Source organism: Triplophysa dalaica, chromosome 22 (genome assembly GCF_015846415.1).
Source record: "Triplophysa dalaica isolate WHDGS20190420 chromosome 22, ASM1584641v1, whole genome shotgun sequence".
NCBI lineage: Eukaryota > Metazoa > Chordata > Actinopteri > Cypriniformes > Nemacheilidae > Triplophysa > Triplophysa dalaica.
This window is the reverse complement of record NC_079563.1, coordinates 9264872-9287904: the sequence shown is the minus strand read 5'-3', so window position 1 is coordinate 9287904 and position 23033 is coordinate 9264872. Positions and strand designations below refer to the sequence as shown.

The 23033-nt window shown below is 41.0% G+C and overlaps 1 protein-coding gene and 1 long non-coding RNA gene across 2 annotated transcripts in view; one reads left to right on the top strand and one right to left on the bottom strand.

Moving 5' to 3' along the window:
• The first annotated feature begins 1857 nt into the window (after nucleotides 1-1857).
• pcdh1a (protocadherin 1a) overlaps nucleotides 1858-23033 on the top strand; it is a 67544-nt gene continuing 46368 nt past the window's right edge. Inside the window, exons 1-3 of the mRNA XM_056736917.1 lie at nucleotides 1858-2433; nucleotides 6184-7002; nucleotides 8380-10566. Of these exons, the coding sequence (XP_056592895.1) occupies nucleotides 6211-7002; nucleotides 8380-10566 (2979 nt within the window). The 5' untranslated portion in view covers nucleotides 1858-2433; nucleotides 6184-6210. The remainder of the gene's footprint in view (nucleotides 2434-6183; nucleotides 7003-8379; nucleotides 10567-23033) is intronic.
• LOC130411913 (uncharacterized) overlaps nucleotides 13330-23033 on the bottom strand; it is a 60124-nt gene continuing 50420 nt past the window's right edge. The window contains exon 3 of the long non-coding RNA XR_008905130.1: nucleotides 13330-14301. This is a non-coding gene — a long non-coding RNA (uncharacterized LOC130411913). The remainder of the gene's footprint in view (nucleotides 14302-23033) is intronic.

The window sequence follows — 23033 nt, the reverse complement described above, 5'->3', positions numbered from 1 at the left end:
TCTTCTTATTCTATGGGGACAGCAAGGGGGTGCGCCTGGGAGTTCTGGCATGGAGGCCTTTATTACGCAGGGTGCGCCGTATTGTCTGTGCTTCAGTACCCACATCTGACAAATCTTTTCTCAGTTCCTCAGCAGTCACACGGGTACTTTTCTCCACTCTACGCTTCAGGTAGCGCACAGCAGTCGAAGTCAGCATCTTCTTTCTGCCACGACCAGGTAGCGTTTCAACAGTGCCCTTCGCCTTGTATGTTTAACATCTTTGCAATCTTCTTATAGCCATTGCCCTTCCTGTGAAGAGTAATCACCTGTTCTCTTGTCTTCCTGGACCATTCTCTTGACCTCACCATGTTTGTAACCACACCAGTAAATGTCTAGAAGGAGCTGAGTATCACAGTCATTTTAAAGCTGCCTAATTGGTGCTTATTAGGCTTTATTGCTGCTCCCTGATATCCACAGGTCTTTTCAATACCTGATTGAAAACACTTCATTGAACCTCTGTTCTTCAGAGTGGTAGTCTTTAAGGGGTTGAATAATTATGTCAATGAAGAATTCACAAAAGAAAGATTTATCATCAATATTGACATCATCTCATAAAATATACTTCAGTTTGCCAAATTGGAAATATTTATTCCCCATCCTACCCTACTGTAGTATGCAGTGTACAAATTTCCGGCTAATATTGTCCCAAACGGAACATTAAATTTGTTTTATGGCAAATGATATAAAACACATACCATGAAAATGGATTGTTTGTAGAATAATGCATAAGTGTGTTATTTTGGGACACACCTAATGACTACCTTCTGTCCCCCTTCTTTGATCGAGCTGTAGAGATGGTGACCAATGAGCAGCCTACGGACTCAACAAACCAATCAGAATTAATAGTGTCAAATTTAAGTACAACACCTGTTTAGTTGTTGTTAAGAATATGTCCTAGAGTGGGTTGAGCAGAATTAACAACTTAATTTGCGTATGATTTCTTATGTGATCATGGTGTTGACCAACACTCCCACACCCTGTTTAAACAACAAGTACATTCACGTGATGTTTATTCAGCGGCTTTCATTTCTGTTCTTGCAAAGTGCCTTCATTCATGTTACAAAACACACACTTCACCATTCATTCATAATGCTCTCGTTTTCATACAGTGTGTTAAGGTCACCACGAGTCTTGCTCTCAGCATGAATTGTCATCCAACGCAGCACCAGCATCTTTCAGAATAAGAACAACAACATCAGCTGTGTGTGCGTGAGCGTGGGTGGGTTAGGGGGGAGTGGATTTATGGGGTAGATTAGAGGCAACGTGAACACGCTTTGCCAGCCGCGTGTGCATCCAAACGCCCGTGGGTGGCGCCAAAAGAGCAAAGAGCGCCCTATACCCTGCACAGCTCTTAACTGTTGAATGCGCCAAACTGTATTTGCTCATTGGACGCGATTCCACCGCGATCAATACTCATCACATTTTACGACCCAATTGCTCAAGATTATGATCCACGCACGAGAAAGTAATGATGCAACGAGCAGAGCTCCGCGCGTGACCCTTGGGGGGATCCGACGCGTTGAAGACTTTGTAGCCACCCGTAAAATTTCCATCTAATTAAACTGAAACAGATAAAAAGGCGTCTGACAAAAAGAAGCCCTACTGAGAGCTACTGTACAATGAAACATAAACTGATAAGAGTCATTTGTGTTACGCTATTAACAATTACGCTATTTTCTTAACCTAATTGTGTCTTTTTGATCAAACAGCCTGTGGCGCGGGGGCTTGAGAGCCCCACCTCCTCGCGCTCTGAGCGTCCGCTTGCGCGAGCGGCTAGAGGAGCAGCGCGCGGTGTTGAGAAATCTCACTCATTCACTCGCTCTCTGACATGCATAGATATGCATGCAGGATTAACCCTGTGCGGAGAAGACCCCTGTGCCAAATCTGCATTGATAGTGTACTTCTGAGGGAAACGAAAAGGAAACCCGAATCCATGCACATTTAATATCATTTTTGGCACATTTTGCTCACCATTCCGCGAATAATTCAGCAAGGAGGAGCACCATCAAATCTGAGAAGCTTATATGAGTGTTGGAGGATTTATGGACTGAAAGAGGAAGGAGTTGTTCGTTTCAGAGCTGTTTCTGTATTGAGAAGAAACACCACAGACATTTTAACACCGAGCACCACACGTTATTTCTCATGTATTAATACTTACCGACGTTATCAACCTGACGCGGAGTCGTGGGAATGGCGGGGAGAAATAACGCCGCTACTTATGGATTGTTTTTCAACGGGAGGATTTTTTCTTTTCTCGATGTCTGGATTCTTTAAAGAAGGGGTGTCTGTGGTACGTCGGAGGAAGCAATAACCGTAGTTCATTCTCAGACGAGAAGCGTTAGTCTCGGCGGAGACGCAGGGAGCTGGCAAGCAGAAAAAAAGTCATCGACGAAGGTAGGCAACGAACTTTATTGACGCGAGTGGAAAAACGAAGAAAGCTGACGAGATTTTGTCGTTTTAAATATTCGTCGCATGGCTCTATCCCATCGCAGAAACTATTTGGATTTTGAAAGAATATGTATGGAGCAGTTATTACGCAGCACGGTGTGATTTATACATTGTTACAGAATTTGGACGATGTGTTATACGTTTTCCAGAATGGTTTGGGCTGGTCTGAGGGGTTGACAAATAAACAAATGACACTTGTTCATCGCCGCAATATCATTTATAACGTCTCGAATATAGTATTGCATAGCGTAAATTAAGTGCGTAAACCTTCTGCGTCATCTCAGACGCATTTTCATCGGGTACTGTACATTTACGCGTAACAATTAGACTGCGATAGTTGACGAACGACCAGTTGAATGTACGCCGTGCGCAACGTCAAGTCATGTATAACAATGTTATTAGCGTTAATAGCTACCCAGCTGCACTGGGTTGTATGTTGTTCAACAGGGCTGCAGATTTAAATGAAACCGCAGTGAAGAGCCCACCTGGGCCGGCTGGGTCAACAGCAGGATCAATGTTTGGTCATATCCGTATAAGGCTGATTACAGGATTCCCCCATACACCACCTCCACCCTCAACCCTCTCTGAGCTGCAGGGGAGAAAAGTGTATACACATATAAGATGGGGTGATCCTAAAATGTTATCTTTACAAGTATACAGTATATATGCATACATGCATACACACATTACATTCTTTCAATCTGATAACTTTTCATTTTTGTCCATAGGGAGATAAAAATGCATTAGAATAAAAAGATAGAATACTTGATACAAACATTATATTATTATTAGTATAAACTATATTTATAATGTTGAATGACTTTATCATAGAAATAATCATTTTCAATAGGGCATTCCAAGCACTGCATTTATTAGGCTACAAAATTGCAAAGCATTTGTCCATAGGGTGAGGTATGGGCAATAATATGGGTAACTGATTTAATTGGGCTGAGCTGAAATGCTAAACCTGTTGAACCTGAATGAATGTGATAACAGTTGATTTACAGCACTGCAGAAAAATAAAAGGTCACAATACTTCAGGGAAAATAAAATGTCTGCATGAACTATCAGTCTCAAGAGCTGGGCGAAAATGACTTTAGGACTTGTTCAGCGTGGATTTCATGCATGTTCAAATTTGAAGTTGTTGCAGGCATCTTCTGCCTGCAGGCAAAGCTTGAATGTACGACTTGAGGGATCGGAAAGTGTCGGTGCTGTAATTTCAACAGTGCTGAATGTGATTAATACACTGCCTTATTCTGGTTGTTTCAATTAAATATCGCAGGTGTTTAGCACATCACTCACTGTTAAGACAGTTCGCAGTGAACATATGGCTCATTATCAAGTTACATATAATAAACTTGTATAAATGCATACAATGTATGTATAATGTTTTCATCCACACATTTTCCTGTTCACAGCTACTATAATAACCTTTAGTTTGTCAGGTACTCAAAATAGTTGGAAACATCAACAGCTCTTAAATAGTTTGAGTGTTTTTAGACTCTTATCGAGATGAGTGCTTATGCTCTTGGGTTATTTGAAGTGTCTCTTATATGAAGAAGGTTGCCATGCTTTATAATGATTATTAATTATCTTAATAGTATTGCAATTATTTGTGGATTCATTCGCTAATCAGTGCCAATTTGTTATTGCTGTTAAGGTAACTAGAACGGCATTTATAGCCTAAAGTGGCTTTCGTTTATGATCGTCGCTCTTATTTCCTCAACAATTTATATACTTCTCTGTGCAGCGTCAGTGCAGTGTATTTTGATTGACGATACAGTAAAACTAGGTTGAAGGGCTATTTTATTTCTTGGTTTCACAAATCACTATATTCAACAGTCAATGACTTGCAAATTCTAGAAATAAAAAACAAAAATCTGAAAAGAAGTCACCCGATCACATTTACTCCATTAGAACAAAACGCATGTCATTTCTTGAGCCGGAATATTTTAAGCTTCTTCTAGAATGGATCCACTGTTGAAATCAAACTGCATTAGTGTTAGGTTCACCCTCCCACTGCCACCGCAAGGGTGAAATGTTTCTAAGTCCTTCAAAGGTTGTGCTTTATGTCACACTCCTTGATCATGTTTTTACCCTACACACTATCAGCACAGCTAAATCGACAGTAGGCTGTCTTGCAAATGCAAAAAGAGAGCACATCAATACCTGGGCAATTAGTGCATCAATACGCGGCACTCCCAATCTTAACAGATCCGAAGAAATTGGATTTCTGATTGGATTTCTATGCATTCTTGTGTTTAGCTATTTTGTATAACACTTATTTACTCTCCTTTGGATCATGGTTGCTTGCACAGCCTGTATTGATTCTGATTGGTGTGTCTCATGCTCCATTCTAGATGTTACATGGATGTTTTGCATATTTTAATGTAGGGCTCTTCAAAGACCACAGCATTTAGTGGAACAGCTCAATAAACTATCCGCAGTCTCACAAAGGCACAACAAGAGATCTTCCAACACAGGAAATAATTAAACTCCAGCGTCCATTTGGTGCTTAAAACAGAGAAAAACCTGACGCCAGGGGAATACGGATCAAAGCAGATGCTAAAATAAAGCCTAGTGATTAATGAGGAAGCCTAGCAGGTGGAAAATCAAACATGAACGTTACCGTGTGTAAATGAGCCTGAAACTTCTGAGCTCCGATAGGTCAGATGTCTGAGTAAATCTGTGTTTTGAGATAAGGGCTGGCCTTCAGGTGCTCCGTGACCTGGGCGTGCGGAGTCTTATTATACCCGCGTATTACAAATGGGAATATTTTACATTCTGTGATGCTGAATGGACCCTTTGCTGTGTTGGCAGTCTTCTTAATACCTTTTGTCTCATCAGCACTTTGCATTGAGAAACTGGCCATTTTATGTTATGGGCCAATGAAATGAGTGTAACCTTCATTAAAGGGAAGCCATCCAATATAATAGCCCTATCACTATCTGTGTATATGTACTGGATAAAGCATACGTTGAGGAAAGTATATTATAAACTTCTTATAAAGTGGATTAATTTATGTTGTAAATAGTAAAGCTTGCTGAGCTGTTGTTTTTCAGCCTAACAGTAACCCATACCTGCCTATTAAAAAGCCCATTAAGAAGTGTCTTATTATTCGTTCTAAATCATTAATTTCCAAAAGCATCTTAGCTTGGACAGCCACTCAAAAGAGTGATAATTAACATTTTCCTGTGTGGTATTAGTTGGCATGATTTAAAGCCCAGATTTGGAAAAAGGGGCATTTTGTGGCCAGTGGCTGAAGCTAAAAATATTCTGATATCGCATTATGTCAGAGAAATATGAACAAGGTTTCACAGTATTAAGCACCTTTTTACAGGGGAACACTTGTATGGTAGATTTGCTTTTCCTTCCTTTACATCCAAGAAATCGTCTGCTCAAAAATGAGGATGATAAATAATGTAAGATAATGAGAGAGGAGGCTTTTAGTGGTGTCAGGGGAAGAAGCATTTTCCGGAGAGCTTTTACAACTCTTAGCTTGGATTTAGTGTGCACAATGTGTACACAAAACAGTGCTTGCTGTGTGAATTCTGTTTCTGCCTCGACTAGTTCATAACTAGTAAAAATAAATCGAAAGGCAAACACAAAGCCAGTTTGTTTTCCCATGTTTGTTGAAAAGAGTACTGCATTACACACTTGTTTATAATTTGACATGTTTTTCACGCTGTTTTGCAGACTGAGGTGTTGTCTCTCTGAGGGCTCATGGATCTCCCTGTTGTGTTGTTTCTGCTGTGGGGACTATTACTGGACTTGTTGAGTGGTGCGGTGGGTGGCATTCTGTACCGCGTGCATGAAGAACAGCCTCCAAGTACATTGATTGGCAGTCTGGCGGCTGACCAGGGTCTGCCAGACACCGGACACCTGTACAAACTGGAAGTTGGCGCTCCCTACCTGCGGGTGGATGGCAAAACGGGGGATATCTTTACTACAGAGGTCCCCATAGACAGAGAGACGCTGAAAGATTGTCGTAACAAAAACAAACCCTGCTTTCTGGAGTTCGAGGTGTCCGTCACAGACCTTATTCAGAATCAAAGTCCACGGCTGATAGAGGGAAGGATCGAGGTGCAGGACATCAATGACAACACACCACAGTTCCCCTCACCTGTTCTCACCCTCTCAGTTCCAGAGAACACCCACGTGGGGGCACTCTTCTCAATTTCTCTAGCCACTGACAAAGACACAGAAAGGAATGGAGTAGCTGACTACACCTTAACAGCGGGACCAGAGGCTGTAGCACTCTTTGGTCTCCAGGTTGCAGAAGACCGAGGTGAAAAATTGCCTCAACTTATTGTGTTGGGAAACCTTGATCGAGAGCTGAAAGATTCCTACGACCTCACCATCAAAGCTGTGGACGGAGGAAATCCACCTCGCTACAGCAGTGCCTTGCTGAGGGTCGTCATCGCTGATGCCAATGACAATGTACCCAAATTCGAAAAGTCATCCTACGAAGCCGAAGTTGCAGAAAACAGCCCAATTGGACACTCCGTGTTGCAGGTAAAATGGCAGACATGTAAAGTCAACCTTTAGTTTCAAACAAAGCAAGATTGTCTGTTGCATCATCTTCAAGTGTGAAATTTTAATGAGCACTGCTGACTCAACCTCCCAACTGTCTGTTCTTTACTTTGATGCTTTACATGAGTGAAGCAGGGCTTAGCTCACTATATGCATTTTCAAATTACTAGAATAATCAAGTTTGGCACATTTATTGTGAAAATAAACAAATAAAATAAAGTGAACAAAAATATATTTTCAAGAAGAGTAGTTATTTTGAGAGGATCAGAAGTAGGGCTGCAGATATCGATTATTTTGATAATCGATTAGTTGGACGATTATTTCTTCGATTAATCGATTGATAACAGTTTTAATTAGATCGTTTGCTTAAAATGACTAAATCAGAGATGGGAAAAGTATACACGACTTAACTCATTTGCCTTCTCCCAAAATGTTGTGGATGTCTCCCTAATTAACACACCAAGGCTGAGTTGATTGAGGTGTGTCATATTAGAAGCAGCCGACAGTCTCTTCCAAAAGTGGGAGGGGGTGTTTGGTCAAAGAAATCTTTTTTTTTCTTGAAAAGTGAGATATTTGTCATTCAAATGTAGTTAAGTACAGTAAAAAGTATCCAGAAAAAATATATGAAAGTATAGGACAAAAAGTGTACTTCGTTACGTCCCACCTTTGATAAACCCCCCAAATCAGGGTATTAAGCCTATTATGTACTTTGCAAAGTGCAAACTCCACAAATTGGGTTTTACAAATATAATCTTTAATTTTGTCATTTAAAACACCTTTCCTCTTTAAACTTTAAAACTGCACGGCTTAATGAGTTGCATCCAAAACACGTCTGATTTGAAAACTCTGCATCTTGTGCTGGATAGAGAGACGCATGCATGGAGAGACACGTTTGACTTAAAAACTGTGCACCTCGCGCTGCACAGAGAGACATGTTTGTCTTTAAAACTGTGCAGCTCATGCTGCACGGAGGGACATTTCAAGGGAAGAAGACGCGCTTGATTTATATCTGTGCAGCTCGCAAGTGACGTCACTGACCAACTAATCGATAATGAAATTTGTTGACAACTATTTTCATTATCGATAATTATAGATTTTATCGATTAGTTGTTGCAGCCCTAATTAGGAGTATATAACATTTAAAAGGAATATGCTTGTTGCTTAGAAAAACCATTAAGACAAATTGCTTTGTATCTTGAAGTTTAAATATCTTCTTTTCGTTTCGAAAACGCAATTTTTAATGGCTCGTAAAGGATGTTTCCTATCCAGTCCTGATCTGTTTTACCATATTTTTATTTTATGTTATCATTTATTTCAATCAAATTAAGTTGAAGTAACTTTTAATCTTTTATGTTGCAGGTGAAGGCTAATGATTCAGACTTGGGTCCAAATGGTGAGATTGAATACACATTACATCAGGCTGTTGATCCTGTGCCAAAACTACTCCGGATAGACCGTTCCACAGGCATTATATATGTTAAAGGTCCATTGGATCGTGAGGAGATCAACAATCTAAAGTTTTACGTCGTAGCCCGAGACAAAGGCCCCTCGCCCAAAAGTTCAAAAACATATGTTTCTATTGATGTGACAGACCAGAATGATAATGCACCAGCAGTGGAGATCCGTGGCATTGGTCTTGTGATCCATAATGATGGGGTGGCAAACATTTCTGAGGACATGCCTGTTGGCACTGCGGTAGCCCTGGTGCAGGTTTCAGATAAGGATGAAGGGGAGAATGCTGTGGTGACCTGTGTGGTTGCAGGTGATGTTCCTTTCCAGCTTCGACCAGCCAGCGATTCCTCAGTTGACAACAAGAGGAAGTACTTCCTGCAGACCACAACCCCTCTTGACTACGAAAGGGTTAAGGACTACCGTGTGGAAATAGTGGCAGTAGATTCCGGCAACCCAGCACTGTCCAGCACTAACTCGCTAAAGGTCCAAGTGACGGACACAAATGACAATCCCCCCATTTTCTCACCAACCCTGTTTGAAGTGGAGTTTGCTGAGGAGAACCAGCCAGGTGAAAAGGTGGTATTTGTTGTTGCCTCAGATGCAGACAGTGGCACTAATGCAGAGCTGGTCTACAACATCATTGCAGACTCTTCAACAAGGGGGCTTTTTGAGATTGACCCCAACTCAGGAGAGGTACGTGCTCGGAGCCCTCTTGACCGTGAACACAAGGAGCGCTATGAGTTCCGTGTTACTGCAGCGGATAAAGGGGTTCCTAGTCATAGGGGTACCGCCACAGTTGTTATTAAGGTTCTTGATAGAAACGACAATGATCCCAAGTTTATGCTGAGTCTCTACAGCTTCTCAGTCTTGGAAAACATGCCACCCCTTAGCCCTGTTGGCATGGTAACAGTACAAGACATGGACGAGGGTGGCAATGCACAAGTACAACTTTCTGTCGAACCAGATGTGGGAAAATTTGTCATCCAAAATGGTACAGGCACTATTCTGTCTAGTATCTCATTTGACAGAGAAAAGGAGAGCAGTTATACATTCCGTTTAAAAGCTGTGGATGGAGGGGACCCACCCAGATCTTCATACGTTGGTGTGACAATCAATGTCCTGGACGAGAATGATAATGCACCTGTTGTTACTAAACCATCTAATTCATCTTTCAGACGTCTGTCTCCCATGGCTGCTCCAAACAGTGTTGTGGAAGTGGTGGAAGCAGAAGACATTGACTCCGGGTCCAATGCTGATCTAGTATACAGCATTGCTGGGGGAAACCCGCATGATCTTTTTTATATCTCTCAAACGGACGGGGAGATCACACTAACCAAGGAGTTAACTCGAAAACACAGTGGTCTGCATCGACTGGTTGTAAAAGTGAGTGATAGAGGCAAACCAACCCGCCATGCCATTGCCTTGGTACACATTTACGTTAATGAGACCATTGCTAATGTAAGTCATGTGGAGGCACTTGTGGGACACAGTTTGTACACCCCACTGGACATGGACATTGCAGGAGATCCAGAATATGGTTTGGCTGCCCAAAGAAGCAACATTGTATATGGCAGTTTGGCTGGAGTTGCAGGGGTGGTCACTGTGATCATTGTGGTGGTCTTCATCAGGCATCGTCTTCAAAGAGAAGCTAAGAGTGGTTATCAGGCTGGCAAAAAGGAGACCAAAGATCTGTATGCCCCCAAGCAAGGACCAAAAAGTGGCAAGGGGAGAAAGGGGAAAAAAGGTAAGCCACCAAAGTCACCCAAACCTCTTGGAGAGGATGAGGAGGTCAGCCTTCAAAAAAGCCTGAAATTTAACCTTGATGGGGTAAATGACAGCCCCAGGATCCATTTGCCTCTGACATATCCGCCTGGAAGCCCTGATCTAGGCAGACATTACCGTTCCAATTCCCCATTGCCCTCCATCCAACTCCAGGCGCAGTCCCCATCTGCCTCTCAAAAGCATCAGGTCGTCCAGGAGCTCCCTGCTGCCAATACCTTTGTGGGAACAGGCGGTGATGACAACTCGACCGGCTCAGACCAGTACTCGGATTACAGCTACAAGACCAATCAACCAAAATACAGCGCAAAAACGGTACAGATCTATTTTTCATTTTGTGTAGTGTGTTGACAAAAAAGTATATTTGTGCCATTAATTGATATTGTTCATGCTAATATTGTTTGGGATAGTAAGTGTAATAAAATAGTCAGTATTTTTATATGACAATTTAAAAATAAGAGACCCTTCCATTGAATTGTGGCAATTCCAGTCCAGTTGTCTGTTGAATTTTAACAAAGTGATACATTTTTTTATTTATAAATCACATTAAAAATGCATTTTTATTTGAAATTTGGGAGAAATGTTGTTAATAGTTTACAGAATGAAACAAAAATGATAACTTCATATAACACACACGAATACACACACTATGAATAGTAAATTCAGAATTTTTTTCTTCAGCTTCTGTATATCTGAGGCACCAGTTTGCGGTCTGAAAAAAGACTTTAATACAATTATGTATGCTTATCGCATACAGTACATAATGACAAAGGTCCAGACATAAAGTGTATTCTGAAACAGTTTACTCATGAATAACTCTCATCTCATCTTAGATTTCTCTGTAATTTTTCAGAGTGTAAGTAGAGTGTAAAATGTGCATATTTCCTCGAGCTCACGCTGTCTCTGTGGTCATGTAATCTGATCCGCTCAGTGAGAGGCGCCCATCTGACCTGCTGCCACTGAAGTCCAAAGTCATTTTCTTAGCCTCAGATTTGGCTCGGATACCAATTCAGCCTGACCCACTTAGATGCCAACTCAATGTGCTCAGTTCAGATGAGCCAATATGAAAACACTTGAGCACTAGATGCAGTGATACTTTACGTGTGTGTGTGTGTGAAGGGAAGTGAAATTGGTAAGAAATTTCAAATTGAGTGTAATCTGGAGTAGGGGTGGTAGTGAGGTTTACTGGGCAGAGGCTTGAGACAGAAAGCAAGGTCACACGGGTCCTGACTCCATCAGTACCAGTCTGTTGTTTGATGAAGCCAGCAGATGCTAGATGACAGGCAGGGTGAGTGCAGGCCTTGTAGACTTACTGACTGGGGAGAACAGTTACCCACGGCAGCCTCCACACTGTGATGGACAGCATATGGCATGGAAGTGACAATAGACTCCAGCTACGGAGAGCGTCTTGCATTATTGCGTGCTGTTTGTGCCCTCCGCATACAGTCATGTGATCTATTTGTGTAAATGGTAGCTGGTGGCAAGCAGACCTATCCGATCAGATTTCCACTCGAGAACATACGTTACATAAATGGATATTAGTATCTGCGAGAGTAGACTGATATACATTTAAACATGACAGATGTTAACTCATGTGACATATCTGAGCAGATGTGAACTTGTAAGGAATCGCCCCCCCCCTCCATCAGGCTTAACAGATTGACCAAAATAAAAAATTAAAATCTCAGCCAAGCTGAGTGACAGATGTAGAGTGCTTAGCGTGACAGAATGAACGGTAATACGCTCACCGATGACTCCGCGCAAGCGGCAATGTGCTCAGGTGCGTGTGACAGGCTTGGCTCCAGCTCTACCAGTTTAAGCTCTGATGAGTGTAAACACAGTGGCCTTGTTTGTCGTTTATTGCCAGTGAGGATTGAGCATGATGACTGGCTTCAATGCTCTCCTTCCTGGTCCGTAAAAAACTCATTAAGCGGAGTTTGTTTGTTCAGGAAGACTTATCCTGAGGTGTTAAAAAAACCCAATACTCAATTCACAGTGGCATTGCCTGACTTCATGAAGAGAACTCTGTCTGAGTGTGTGGCTCTTTAGTTTGTTTGTGCATCGCCAAGTGTGTCGTTCACAGATCATGGATCTTCCCGAAACTCATTTCATAACCTCCAAATGTGTAAGACTGTGGGACAGATACTGAGAGGGCTGCACGGGTTTATCAAGTATCGTGTTGATAATAAGCTTGGTCATTGCAACCATCTAACACCTCTTTTTTAGGATGTTCCTCTCCGGAAAAGGTGGGAGGTGGGAGACATTAGCACACATTGAGGGATAAGGGGAGAGACCTTCCCAGTTATTTTGGAGTTGGTGTGATGAGAGCTTACGAAGCTGTAAATCTGAGCTTAAATTAAAACCATACAATTAAAATGACTTATTAAACGGAGATAGCACTCTGTTGCCCACCCCTCACCATGGGCTGCCGTTCATCTCCCATTGCTTCCAACTTAATAGTGAAAGGATTGGGAGGGTTGGATATTCGGGCGGGGCTTTAATTTGTGGAACACATCTCTTAATAACCCTTTAAGAGCCGATATTTCTCACTGTTTGTACTGTTCTAAACTTTTTTAGGAGCCATTAAAGTCCAGGGATGACAATTTGTTGCCTTAATATTGAATTCACTTGATGTGCCACCATCTCTTTGTATAATTTAACTGACATTTATATCTATTATATGTAATTTATTTTTTAAATATTAGTTTGACTATTTTTAGGCATATGTTTTTCTAATGTTTATATGTTTTTTAAAGTGCCACATAATGGAAATCTATTCTTGCTGTGATTGTAGACTTATTTCTTTGTTTTAATTCTTTAATTTGATGATACCATGAATAAATATTAACAAACGTAAACATATCATGTCAATATAACAAAAAGTACAAATATTCATTCCATGACATTAAACACTTTCAGCTTGTGAAAGGGATAGTTCAGCCAAAAATGACATTTCTGTCTTTATTTATTCAACCTCAAGCTGTTTAAAATCTGTATACCCAAAAATGATATTTTAAAGAATGTTGTAAACCACAGTAGTTTGTTTCTTTACTATTGTAGTCAATAGTGCCCCATAACTGTTTGTAAAAGCAGTCTTTTAAATCTGGTTTGAAACAACTTGAGGGTGAGTGAATGACGACAGAATTTTCAATTTTGAACAATCACTTTAAGAATTGAATACTGTAAATAATCTTTTAAACCAAATTTTTAACCAAAATATCTATATATTGACTACAGTAATATGGTTGTCATCAATGTCATGATATAGGATTTTGGTCATATCGTCTATGCTTATTGCCTGCTTTAAGCATTCAGTGGAGTCTTCCAGTAAAGCGAAAACAGAGTAAAAGCAGTGAAGTGTATGTTAGCAAAGCATTGTAGCTGAAAAAATAGCTCCAAGCCAGGTCATCCTTTACATCTCCCCTCTATCTCCATATCTACCACACATGCCTCGTATTCTGTGGCAAGCGAAGCTTAAAGATAAGGAGATCTGACATCAAAAATGTTGCCTTACTACAGAGAATTCTTCCTATCCCTTTCTCTGAGGGCTCCTTCTCTTCTTCCCTTTCACTTCAGTAAATTATGCCACCTATATAACGAATTGAACATGGCCATAAATCAGCACAGGCTCTGAGAGAGGCTAAAAAAACTAAATATTCAGTACCTTTACAGCCCCTGCTCTTTGTACACTTTCTCGTAAACTTATATATTCTCAATGTAAGACAGCCATGCCTTTATGCAGGCTGCCTCAAGGCCCTTCCCAGAATCCCACATTTTAAGCATCTGCTCAGCACAGTTCTGGCTAATATCCATAGCAGAATGCACCCGTACACCTCAAACCTGGCGCCCACCCTCTCAGATCTCCCCTCGGTGAATACAGCCCATAATACTCTCAGACTGCTCCTCATTAGAGCACAATACTGCCGGTGCGCCGCTTGCTCTTGGTGGACCAATCTACTGTCAGGTGCGAAAGCCTCGAAGGCTCATACGCAGCGTGAAGGCGACTGCTGCACTTGCAGGAATTTGAGAGATCGTGGCACACCCCTCAGCCTGCGGGAAAAGAACAATTGAGCAATTATCAATAAATACTTTGCAATAAAATACACGTTCACACCAGGGGGAAATTAGTACAATATGACAAAATTCCACTGTATCAGCTACAGCTACATAACAACATCCCACTAGTAGGTCAATATGGTTGATGCAATGAAGACAACGGGGAGAATCAGATATGCATTCTTGTTTGTATAGAATCTCTCTCTGGAACTAACAGGTCTCTGCAGGCACTTACGGAATGACTGGTCTTGGCTGACACTTCACAATCGATTGACCCGGACAAGTGCTGAGGGATTTAGTGCACCGGACAGACATATTCCAAATGAGTAATCTTGTCCATGGCGGTCGAAGCGATAAGGCAGTAGAATCACTAAGGGCTGTTTTCAGTTCTTGCTGCAGCCATTTTGTAGTCAAACCACATTTTGGCCTATAATCAACTTAGTATGTTCGAACCGGTTCACCTGCCAATATGATTCACTAGATGTCACCACTCTGTTGTATCTCTACTTCAAATAAATGAGGCGGACGTGACATTTTGAGTCCGGGCTAATCGATTCTCATGATCTTGACAAGCTCGCTGGGATGGGCCTCTCAGAACTGACACGGTAGAATTGGATCATCTCGCTCCCACTCTCTGTTCATCTCAAAAGAACACAAACTCTTGAAACTTGAAGATGGCCTCTGTAAATATCCACAGCCTGTTTTTTCCATACCGTTGGCGATTTCAATCTAACATCCCAATAATTATGTTGTAAGAAGAATTAAAGCTCTTATCCAGGAGGTGCTTCGCGGGCAGGTTGCTCTGTCACCGCTGGCTGATGTTGTAAAGCTATTCGACAGCGACGCGCAGCGCACCACAGCGGCACGCAGATGTGCAACTAATGATAGTGTCGTTGAAGACAAGGAAGACAATAATGATAATGATTATGGTAATATCCATGTGTTCACAGTCAGATTCATTTCCTCCCAAATATACTTCTCCGCACAACCACAAGGAGCTTGATTTATGCAAACGCCGGCTTGGAATCATTTTTCTGCGCGCGTGTTTACGAAATGATGTCATTTCTTCGCCAGAGGCGTTGCATCTCTGATTTCATCAAATTATCCTCCTGCTTACGATGTGAGCAGGGAATCTATGATAAGTATGAATATAGACAGTGATATTTTCTCTCGCTATCTCTGGTGGTTTGCGTGTGGAGATGAAAGGGAGCGGCTCTTGCATTCCGCGGCGTTTCATTTCTTCGCTTCCGGGAATGCGCTTTGGAAGCCGTTGGTCAGATCCGCACTCAACAATAAATGAGAAATTCCTTTAGGTAACGTTGTGTGGAGGCTCAGCTCTCTGATGGTATTGCCTTTGGCTCCAATATTTTATCACGACTCATTTCAGCCTCTTTTACCTTCCGCCAGGCAGATTAGTACTTTTATCAATAAGCAGCTTAGAACGAATGCTTCCCTCAATAATGTGCTATGCCAGTTCTCCCCTGCCGCCCTAACTCCCAGACGCTTCTCTTGCTTTTGTTCTTTCTGTCCTCCTCTTTGAGCTCTTCCATGTTTCTCTTTTATTTTGGTAGATGTACTCTCGTGTCAGTTTTTCCTCCGCGTTTTGTATTGCTTTGTTTTTCATCAAAGCGAATCCGAATTGCTATTTTTCCTCATTCAAAGGCCAACAAGGCAATCAGATTTCCGAGGTGTCAGTAATGAAGTGGCTCATTCGCTCAGTGTGTTGAAAAATCAACTTTGCATGATGTAATTGTCTCGTCATGGGCTTTGCATGATAACTGAGAGGCACGGTCCTCTGTTCAGCTTGTTTCCATGGTGAAGCAGGCAACAGCTCCGCATTAGCTGTTGCTGAGGTTTATTTGAAAATATTGATGATATTAAAATTGAAGACACCACAAATAAAAAAGGCAAACAATCCCTTGACGCCTGAGGCTGCCTGAGCCTAATCTATTCACATTTCTTAATATGGTTTTCATATTTGGAGGATTTTGTTTTGCCATCTCACAAACAATACTTCAGTTTTGCGAGTTCTAGGAAAGCACAGCTGGTCGTGGGTTTACACAATGCACTCGGCCAAGCTTAATAACTAGCTGCAACAACAAAACATACAGTGCTTAACATATTGGTTTGTGCCATAACTGCACAACACTAGTAGTATTGGTGATTACCAAAATCATTTTCTATTTTTCTGAAATGGTTAATCCACCTGTTTGTGTAAACTCTTCAGTCACAAGCAGTAATTCTTAAATATTAAAATTGTTATCCATGAATTATCGAATGTACTGTTTCACAAAAAAGAAAGCAGCCAATAGCAGAAAAGACAGTGGAAAAGAAAGACAATTCAGTTGTTTCAGTTATTTTTATTTTGTATATTGTTATTTATCAAATGAATCACAATAAATTGTTGAATTGAACCACGCTTTTGACAGATTTGTGAAATATTTGTTTTCTATCTAATACAGTGGTTCTAAATGTTTTGTTGTTATAAGGTCCTCTTTGCTTAGGGTGCATCACTTTGCGGTCCCCCCAAATAGAGACTTATAATCTTAAACTTAGGATTTTAATCAACCCAAAAACACATTCAGTGAAACAATGCTGTAACGTCATTTCTTATTGTTAGTGGTCTTATTTTTGTAATGTTGATTTTAGGGTTGGGTAACGTTGTTTTTTCCCGAGACCAGTGCCACATCGATACTTTAAAAAGGGTACCGGTGCCTAAATGGGGCCTTAATCGATGCTTTTAAAAATAATCACAAAAAAATAGTGGATGACATTAAAGAACAAAATACAAATATTTATTAAGTCATAAAAATACACTAATTCACAATTAGAGTGAATGTGTAATGAGCATGTATACTAACATTGCTAGACACTAACATTGCGAGAAAGACGTTACAGTGTTTACTGTTTACCTTGTTTACCCTCCAGCTACAAAAAAATGCCTGCCATAGTTGTATTAAATATGGGCAGAAAATGCGTTGAATATATCAACAGATAAAGTCCATTTACAGAGACATAATACGTGCATTATTTTAAAACTAGACAGTATGTATAATTAATAAGTATAATTATATGCCATGCATGCAGTCAGAGTAAAAAGCTTGACAGACTGCATGTCTAGAGATCAGACAGACAGATGCTATAAGGTTTTAGCACTTTACTGCTGTGTCACTATTGTCTTTCTTGTCAAATGCGTTACAGTGTTGAGAACGAGCTTCACGCCATGCGCTTTATTGATTTTAAATGTGTGCAACAGTTTCATATGCGTTTCGAATAAACGTTAGTTCACTTGTAAACTTGCCTTATGCTGCGGTTGTAGCTAAAGACTGCGCCCGGTGATGAATGCTGAACTCTCCAAAGTGGATGGTTGGAAATGATAGCGCACGTTAAAACTAACTTTCACTTTGATGAATCCACGGGTCATGCGCGATCCGATCCGTGCGGATCTGTTTAACCATTGTATGAGATGTGTTCGATTTGTTTTATCTGAGGTTTCCAACTTTCATTCACGTGAATGAGGGCAGATGTCTCAATCTACGACTCAGTCAGCATTTAAATTGCACCAAAATGAGGCATCCAAATCTGCGTTTAATTCGGTCCAGTTACATACCGGATACATAGGTACCGGAGCCATATTGGCACCAGGTTTTGGAACCCAACCCTTGTTGATTGCATACAATTTATGACAAATTTGTATATTTCTTAAAAGGCCACAAAATGTGTGCCCCGTCTGAATCCATCTTGGGGCGCCTAGTTTGAGGGCCTTTGGTCTAAAACATTTGTTAAGCTGTTTCTTGATCAACTGGACTGATCTTCATTATGCCATGTTAACACTAAACTAGCATTGACCAGCCTAAAATTCATGCTAGTTAACTGTACGGTTGCAACCCAGACACAAATTGTTAAGCGAACGCTGGCCTCGGTTTCGCCTGTGGGTCAGTGGGAAAGTTTCATCTGGAGAGAGTGAAACAAGGACAAATGCCTCTCAGACAGCTCACCCCATTAGAGCGATAGAGAGTTGCACGCAACCCATTTAGCTCCATTAGGAAGGTATACATTCACACACACATACTCACACCTTCAAAGCCTTCCAGTGGTGTGTTGTTACACTTACAATCAAGCTTCATTATTTAGATGATTCGTTCATACATTATGCAAGTTACAAACTACTAAGAGAACACACGGTTTCATGTTCGACCATGATCTGTGTCGCATCAGCCAAGAAGCCTGGGGCCAGACTTGGTTGCGTTTTATTTGACAAACCTTCTGTTAATATCAGTTAGAGGGAGCAGCGAGCATGCTCCGACCATGAACACGCTTTGCATTGGAAATGATTCAGGACGCTTTCTTTCTACACCACTTAGAAGTAAAGCAACAGTCTGGCAGAGATGTCAGACAGCTCTAATTCTCGGGCTTTGAGCTGTCTGTGACTCAATCATGCATCACACTCGGGCACAAACAAACAAGAAAATACAACCAAATCAATCTTTCAAATCCGGCAGTCATCATGAGAGGCTTGTCAGTCAAGCCCCTTGACAGCCCCAAGACGGCCTCAACACTTACAAAGATGTCAACACGCCGGCTCAACTCCTGACCCTGTCAAAATACAAGCCGTAATAAGATCTTCCCTCTTTTCGCTCGACAACGTCGAGCGAAACTGCTTGATAGTGCATTTTCGGGGGAAACCAGCACAGCAATTACGCTTAAATTGTTCAACCCACATCTTCAACGGCAAACACGTTTAAGGCCTAGTTTAATATCTGAGGCTTCAAAACTACTCGTAGTCATGATGGAAAACATCAATTTTCTTGTGTCCTGGATTGGAGAATAATCCACTTAACGAAAAATCCTGCAAAAAAACTGTGAAAGCAAACGTAGTGCCGGGGAGATATGATGTTGCATAATTCTCTCTCCTGCTTTTGCTGGCTGACAAGAGCAGTGATCATTATTTCCCTCTCTGTCTTCATCCCACTGGGAAAGTAGGATATTAGAATTTTTCATGAATATTGAGCTCTCCTCTGCTTTTTGGCAGTGACAGAATAATGTTCTCTGCTGTTTCATGTTGGCACTAAAAAGGAACAAGGCCTAATTGCGTAAGTCTATAAAATGGGGTGAGTGCGGAGAGGGATATAACAATGTGAAATGTTCTGATGTGCCTTGTTGTATTAGTCTCGAAAGGAAGAGCATCAAGCTGAATGCATTCCAAGACGGGGGCAAAGAAAAGAGTGCTGAATGCGTTGCGACATGAGCCAAGATTTCACGTGCCTCCTGCGCCAGGCTTCGCTTTTAGTCTAAAGTTTTTAAGATGAACTCATTGCATGTTTGAAGCCGCCTGAGACCGAGCAATGATACATTTGCAATTTTGTATTGGTCTGTGTATGTGGTGTTAAATTCTATTTAAATGGATGATATTTCTTACAACATTGATTCCGGAAGCTTTTTCTCCCCCCTGTAGAAATGGTCACTGGTGTTGAATAACATGGCTGAACTTAATCCAGATCCAATATTTCCACCATGTTGGAATCCCTCGTCTGACAAATAAAAATAACCTCGCGTGAAAGAAATCAAAAGCCAAAACTAGAGACAAACAGGGAGAGTCGACCACGGTCTAATCCTTTATTTCCCGTGGTAAGAGATTCTTCGGGTGAGTGCTCTAAAGCCCATCCAGAGGTGATTATTTGCATGGCAGTCCCGCACTCTTATCTGGATAGAAGGCATGTTTAAACACAAAGGCCACTGAGCAGAGAGGGAGAGATAGCACTGGACAATGCACCAGTGATAATTATCTGTCCAAAAGCACTTGTCTGGATGATGAAATCCAATTAAAGTGCTTTAAAAAGCCATGAAAATAGGATGAAAACCGAAAGAGTCGATGACAAAAAGGTGGTCTTTTAGCGAAAGGTGGAGCATGGTCATTAACATGATGACGGGCGTGCTTGTACCATGAGCCTCTGCGGTACATCATCGTACAAAACTATATCTGCCATTCTACTCCCATCCAAAAACAGTCTGCGATGCAAAACAGGAAAGCGTCCTTCATCAGCACACTTGCAACACCTCTCGTCCAATCAGATTCAAGGAGCGTAACTAACTGTTGCATAATTGACGATAATACCACATCATTATCAGTGTTATTTTTATGACTGTAATCAAGATGCACAGCAGATGCCCTTATCCGCAGCCGCTGACATGACTCTCAGTTGTCCATTACGCGCTTGGATACACGAAAGAATTCAGGTTAATTATCTAGCCGCTGGAAAACACTCGGTTGGTTTCTGATTGTGGGTCGAACCAGTGGCCTGTGCGTCACCTGCTCGACCACGCACCGTAATGCAGTGGGAGAAAGATCATGTTATATTCAAAAATTGTTCTGCATTGCTTTGCCGATATTGCATTTTGGACAGTCACGTCATTAGAGCTCCATTGGAGTTAAATTTAAAAGACAGGGCGACAGCGAGAGAGAGAGCGTTTACTGCAGTAGCTGCGCTCTGCCATTCATTACACACAGATGCTCTCTGGGTGGACGCACAATACCAATAAATGAGTTTATCCAATTCTGCCGGCAATGCATTCTGGACTGCTACCTCAGCTGTGGCCTTCCTCACATCCCACAACCATATCAGTCCCTGAAGGGTGGAGAGATATAATGAGAGAATGTAAGAGAGAGAGAGAAAGCTTGTTTTTCCAAGCTGTTATAGAGTGCAACAGTCGGGTTGGGGAAGTGTAAATCCCATTCATTTTCTCCATAGAGAAATTGATTTTTAACTATAATGTATATACCTTTCAAGTCAGGCCTACAGTGAGTTCTGAGATCGTTATGGTACAGTGTGAGTCTGTAGAAGCCAGAAGTCAGCTTCAGTATAAGGGAAAAAATGTCTCATAAAAGGTGTAAAGCGAACAGTCTTGTACCTTTGTCTTTGAATACTTTTTGCTTGAAACCAAAGTTTGTAATGGTATGATAAGGCCTGTCGATGTTAACGCGTTGACGCATGGGATTCATTTTTTTAGATTAAAGTGTTAAAAATATTTAACGGCATTAACGCAACATCCGTTTTTCCGGTCATCATTGTCTTGCGTTTTACAGTATATAATCACGCTCTTATTCATTTTAAGGCCTTTAAACTATTTAGGCGCAATTTAAAATGGTCGCATTGACACGTCCATTATAGACTGACAACTTTTGGCTGTGGAACACGGCTCAACACGACAGCAGTCCTGTCTGGTGTAAAGGCTGCGTCAGAATCTGTCAGACTGCAAATCAATTCAATTCAAGTTTATTTATATAGCGCTTTTCACAATGTGCATTCTCCCAAAGCAGCTTTACAGGAGCAGATAAGAAAAACACAGAAAAGTGCATGGTGTTTATAGAACAAGCAAGATCATTCTAATAAAGAATATCTAATAAATAAATAATTAAATAAACACAGTTTCCTGGTAGGCAAGCCAACACAACACACCAGTATTAACTTCTCTTTCGTGCTTGAATGAACAAAGAACACAAGATTGTGCCAGAATGACATTTCGTCTAGTATTTTCGCAAGCACAGTCTTCAACAAGTTAAATAAAGTCTTAAATGAATGCAAAGAGTAGTGAAAATAGGAAGCGCATTAGACCTGCTAAGAGCGGCAGCACTTAAAAGGGCCGCGTTCTTAAACATGCTGCTGTGATTCACTATAATGTTAATCAAAGAACCAAAGAAAAGAAGAAATCAATGGGATTTTGTTGCTTTAATGAGGATTCTTCTGTATTTCATGTATTTAGCTGTAAAGACTGTGAAGTGTTTGAGAAATATTTATTTCATTTATATTTCCTACCATATTAGAATGTTGGGTTTCATTTATAAAATGATGCTGTTAAAGAAATATGTTGTTTCTACATTAATTTGGAGATATAATTGAAATTATTAGAATATAAAAAGTATACTTAAAACATAAAAGCTGTGTGATTAGTTAGTAAATTTGTTGGATCGATTGACGGCACTAAAATAAAGATGTTAAACAAAATAAATAGTGTATTTTTAATTTCACTGTACGTGTGTGATTAATCTTGACTAAAAATGTTAATCTATTGACAGCCCTAGTTATGATTCATCCCAAATTGGTCATCTTGTTTCGTGATGTATTACCTCTTTAAAAAATGTTAATCCCTATTGGAACAGTACTTTAAGATCTAAGTCCGAAATTAAGCAAGTGGACGCCAGGGCTTGAGACTTTTCGTGAGCCCTGTATTTAACCCTTGTCTAAAGCAAAGATCCTATCCGTTTTGTCCTATATAAATAAACTATTTGCCCCAGATCAAGACAATCAAAAGGATCCCTTAGAAGCTCTATAAAACAGGATTGAAGATATCCTACAAAGCTCCACCTCAGGCTAAGAGAGCGCGTGTGGGGGTGGAAGGGGTTTTAGAGCAGGATTCATCCTTCCTGTTATGTGGAGAAACAAACCAATCAGACAGTGATAAATGAACCAAACCGTGTTCTGCTGTTTCCCCCTTACACCCTCTTTTTCCTCGCTCACTTCTTTCACACTGTGCTCTGGTTATATTATCTTTGTCTACCTCTTTAGAAACGTCTTTGTGCACAGTGTTTCTCTGAAGGAGCGGCCCGAAGCAAGGTCTCTATGTGTGGTATGTGCACCAGACACTTAATGCAGAACATGGTCTGAATTGGTCCTGTGTCAGAATTGTTGCGTCTCAAAATCCGTTTCAGTTCCTGAAGTTGATTCAAA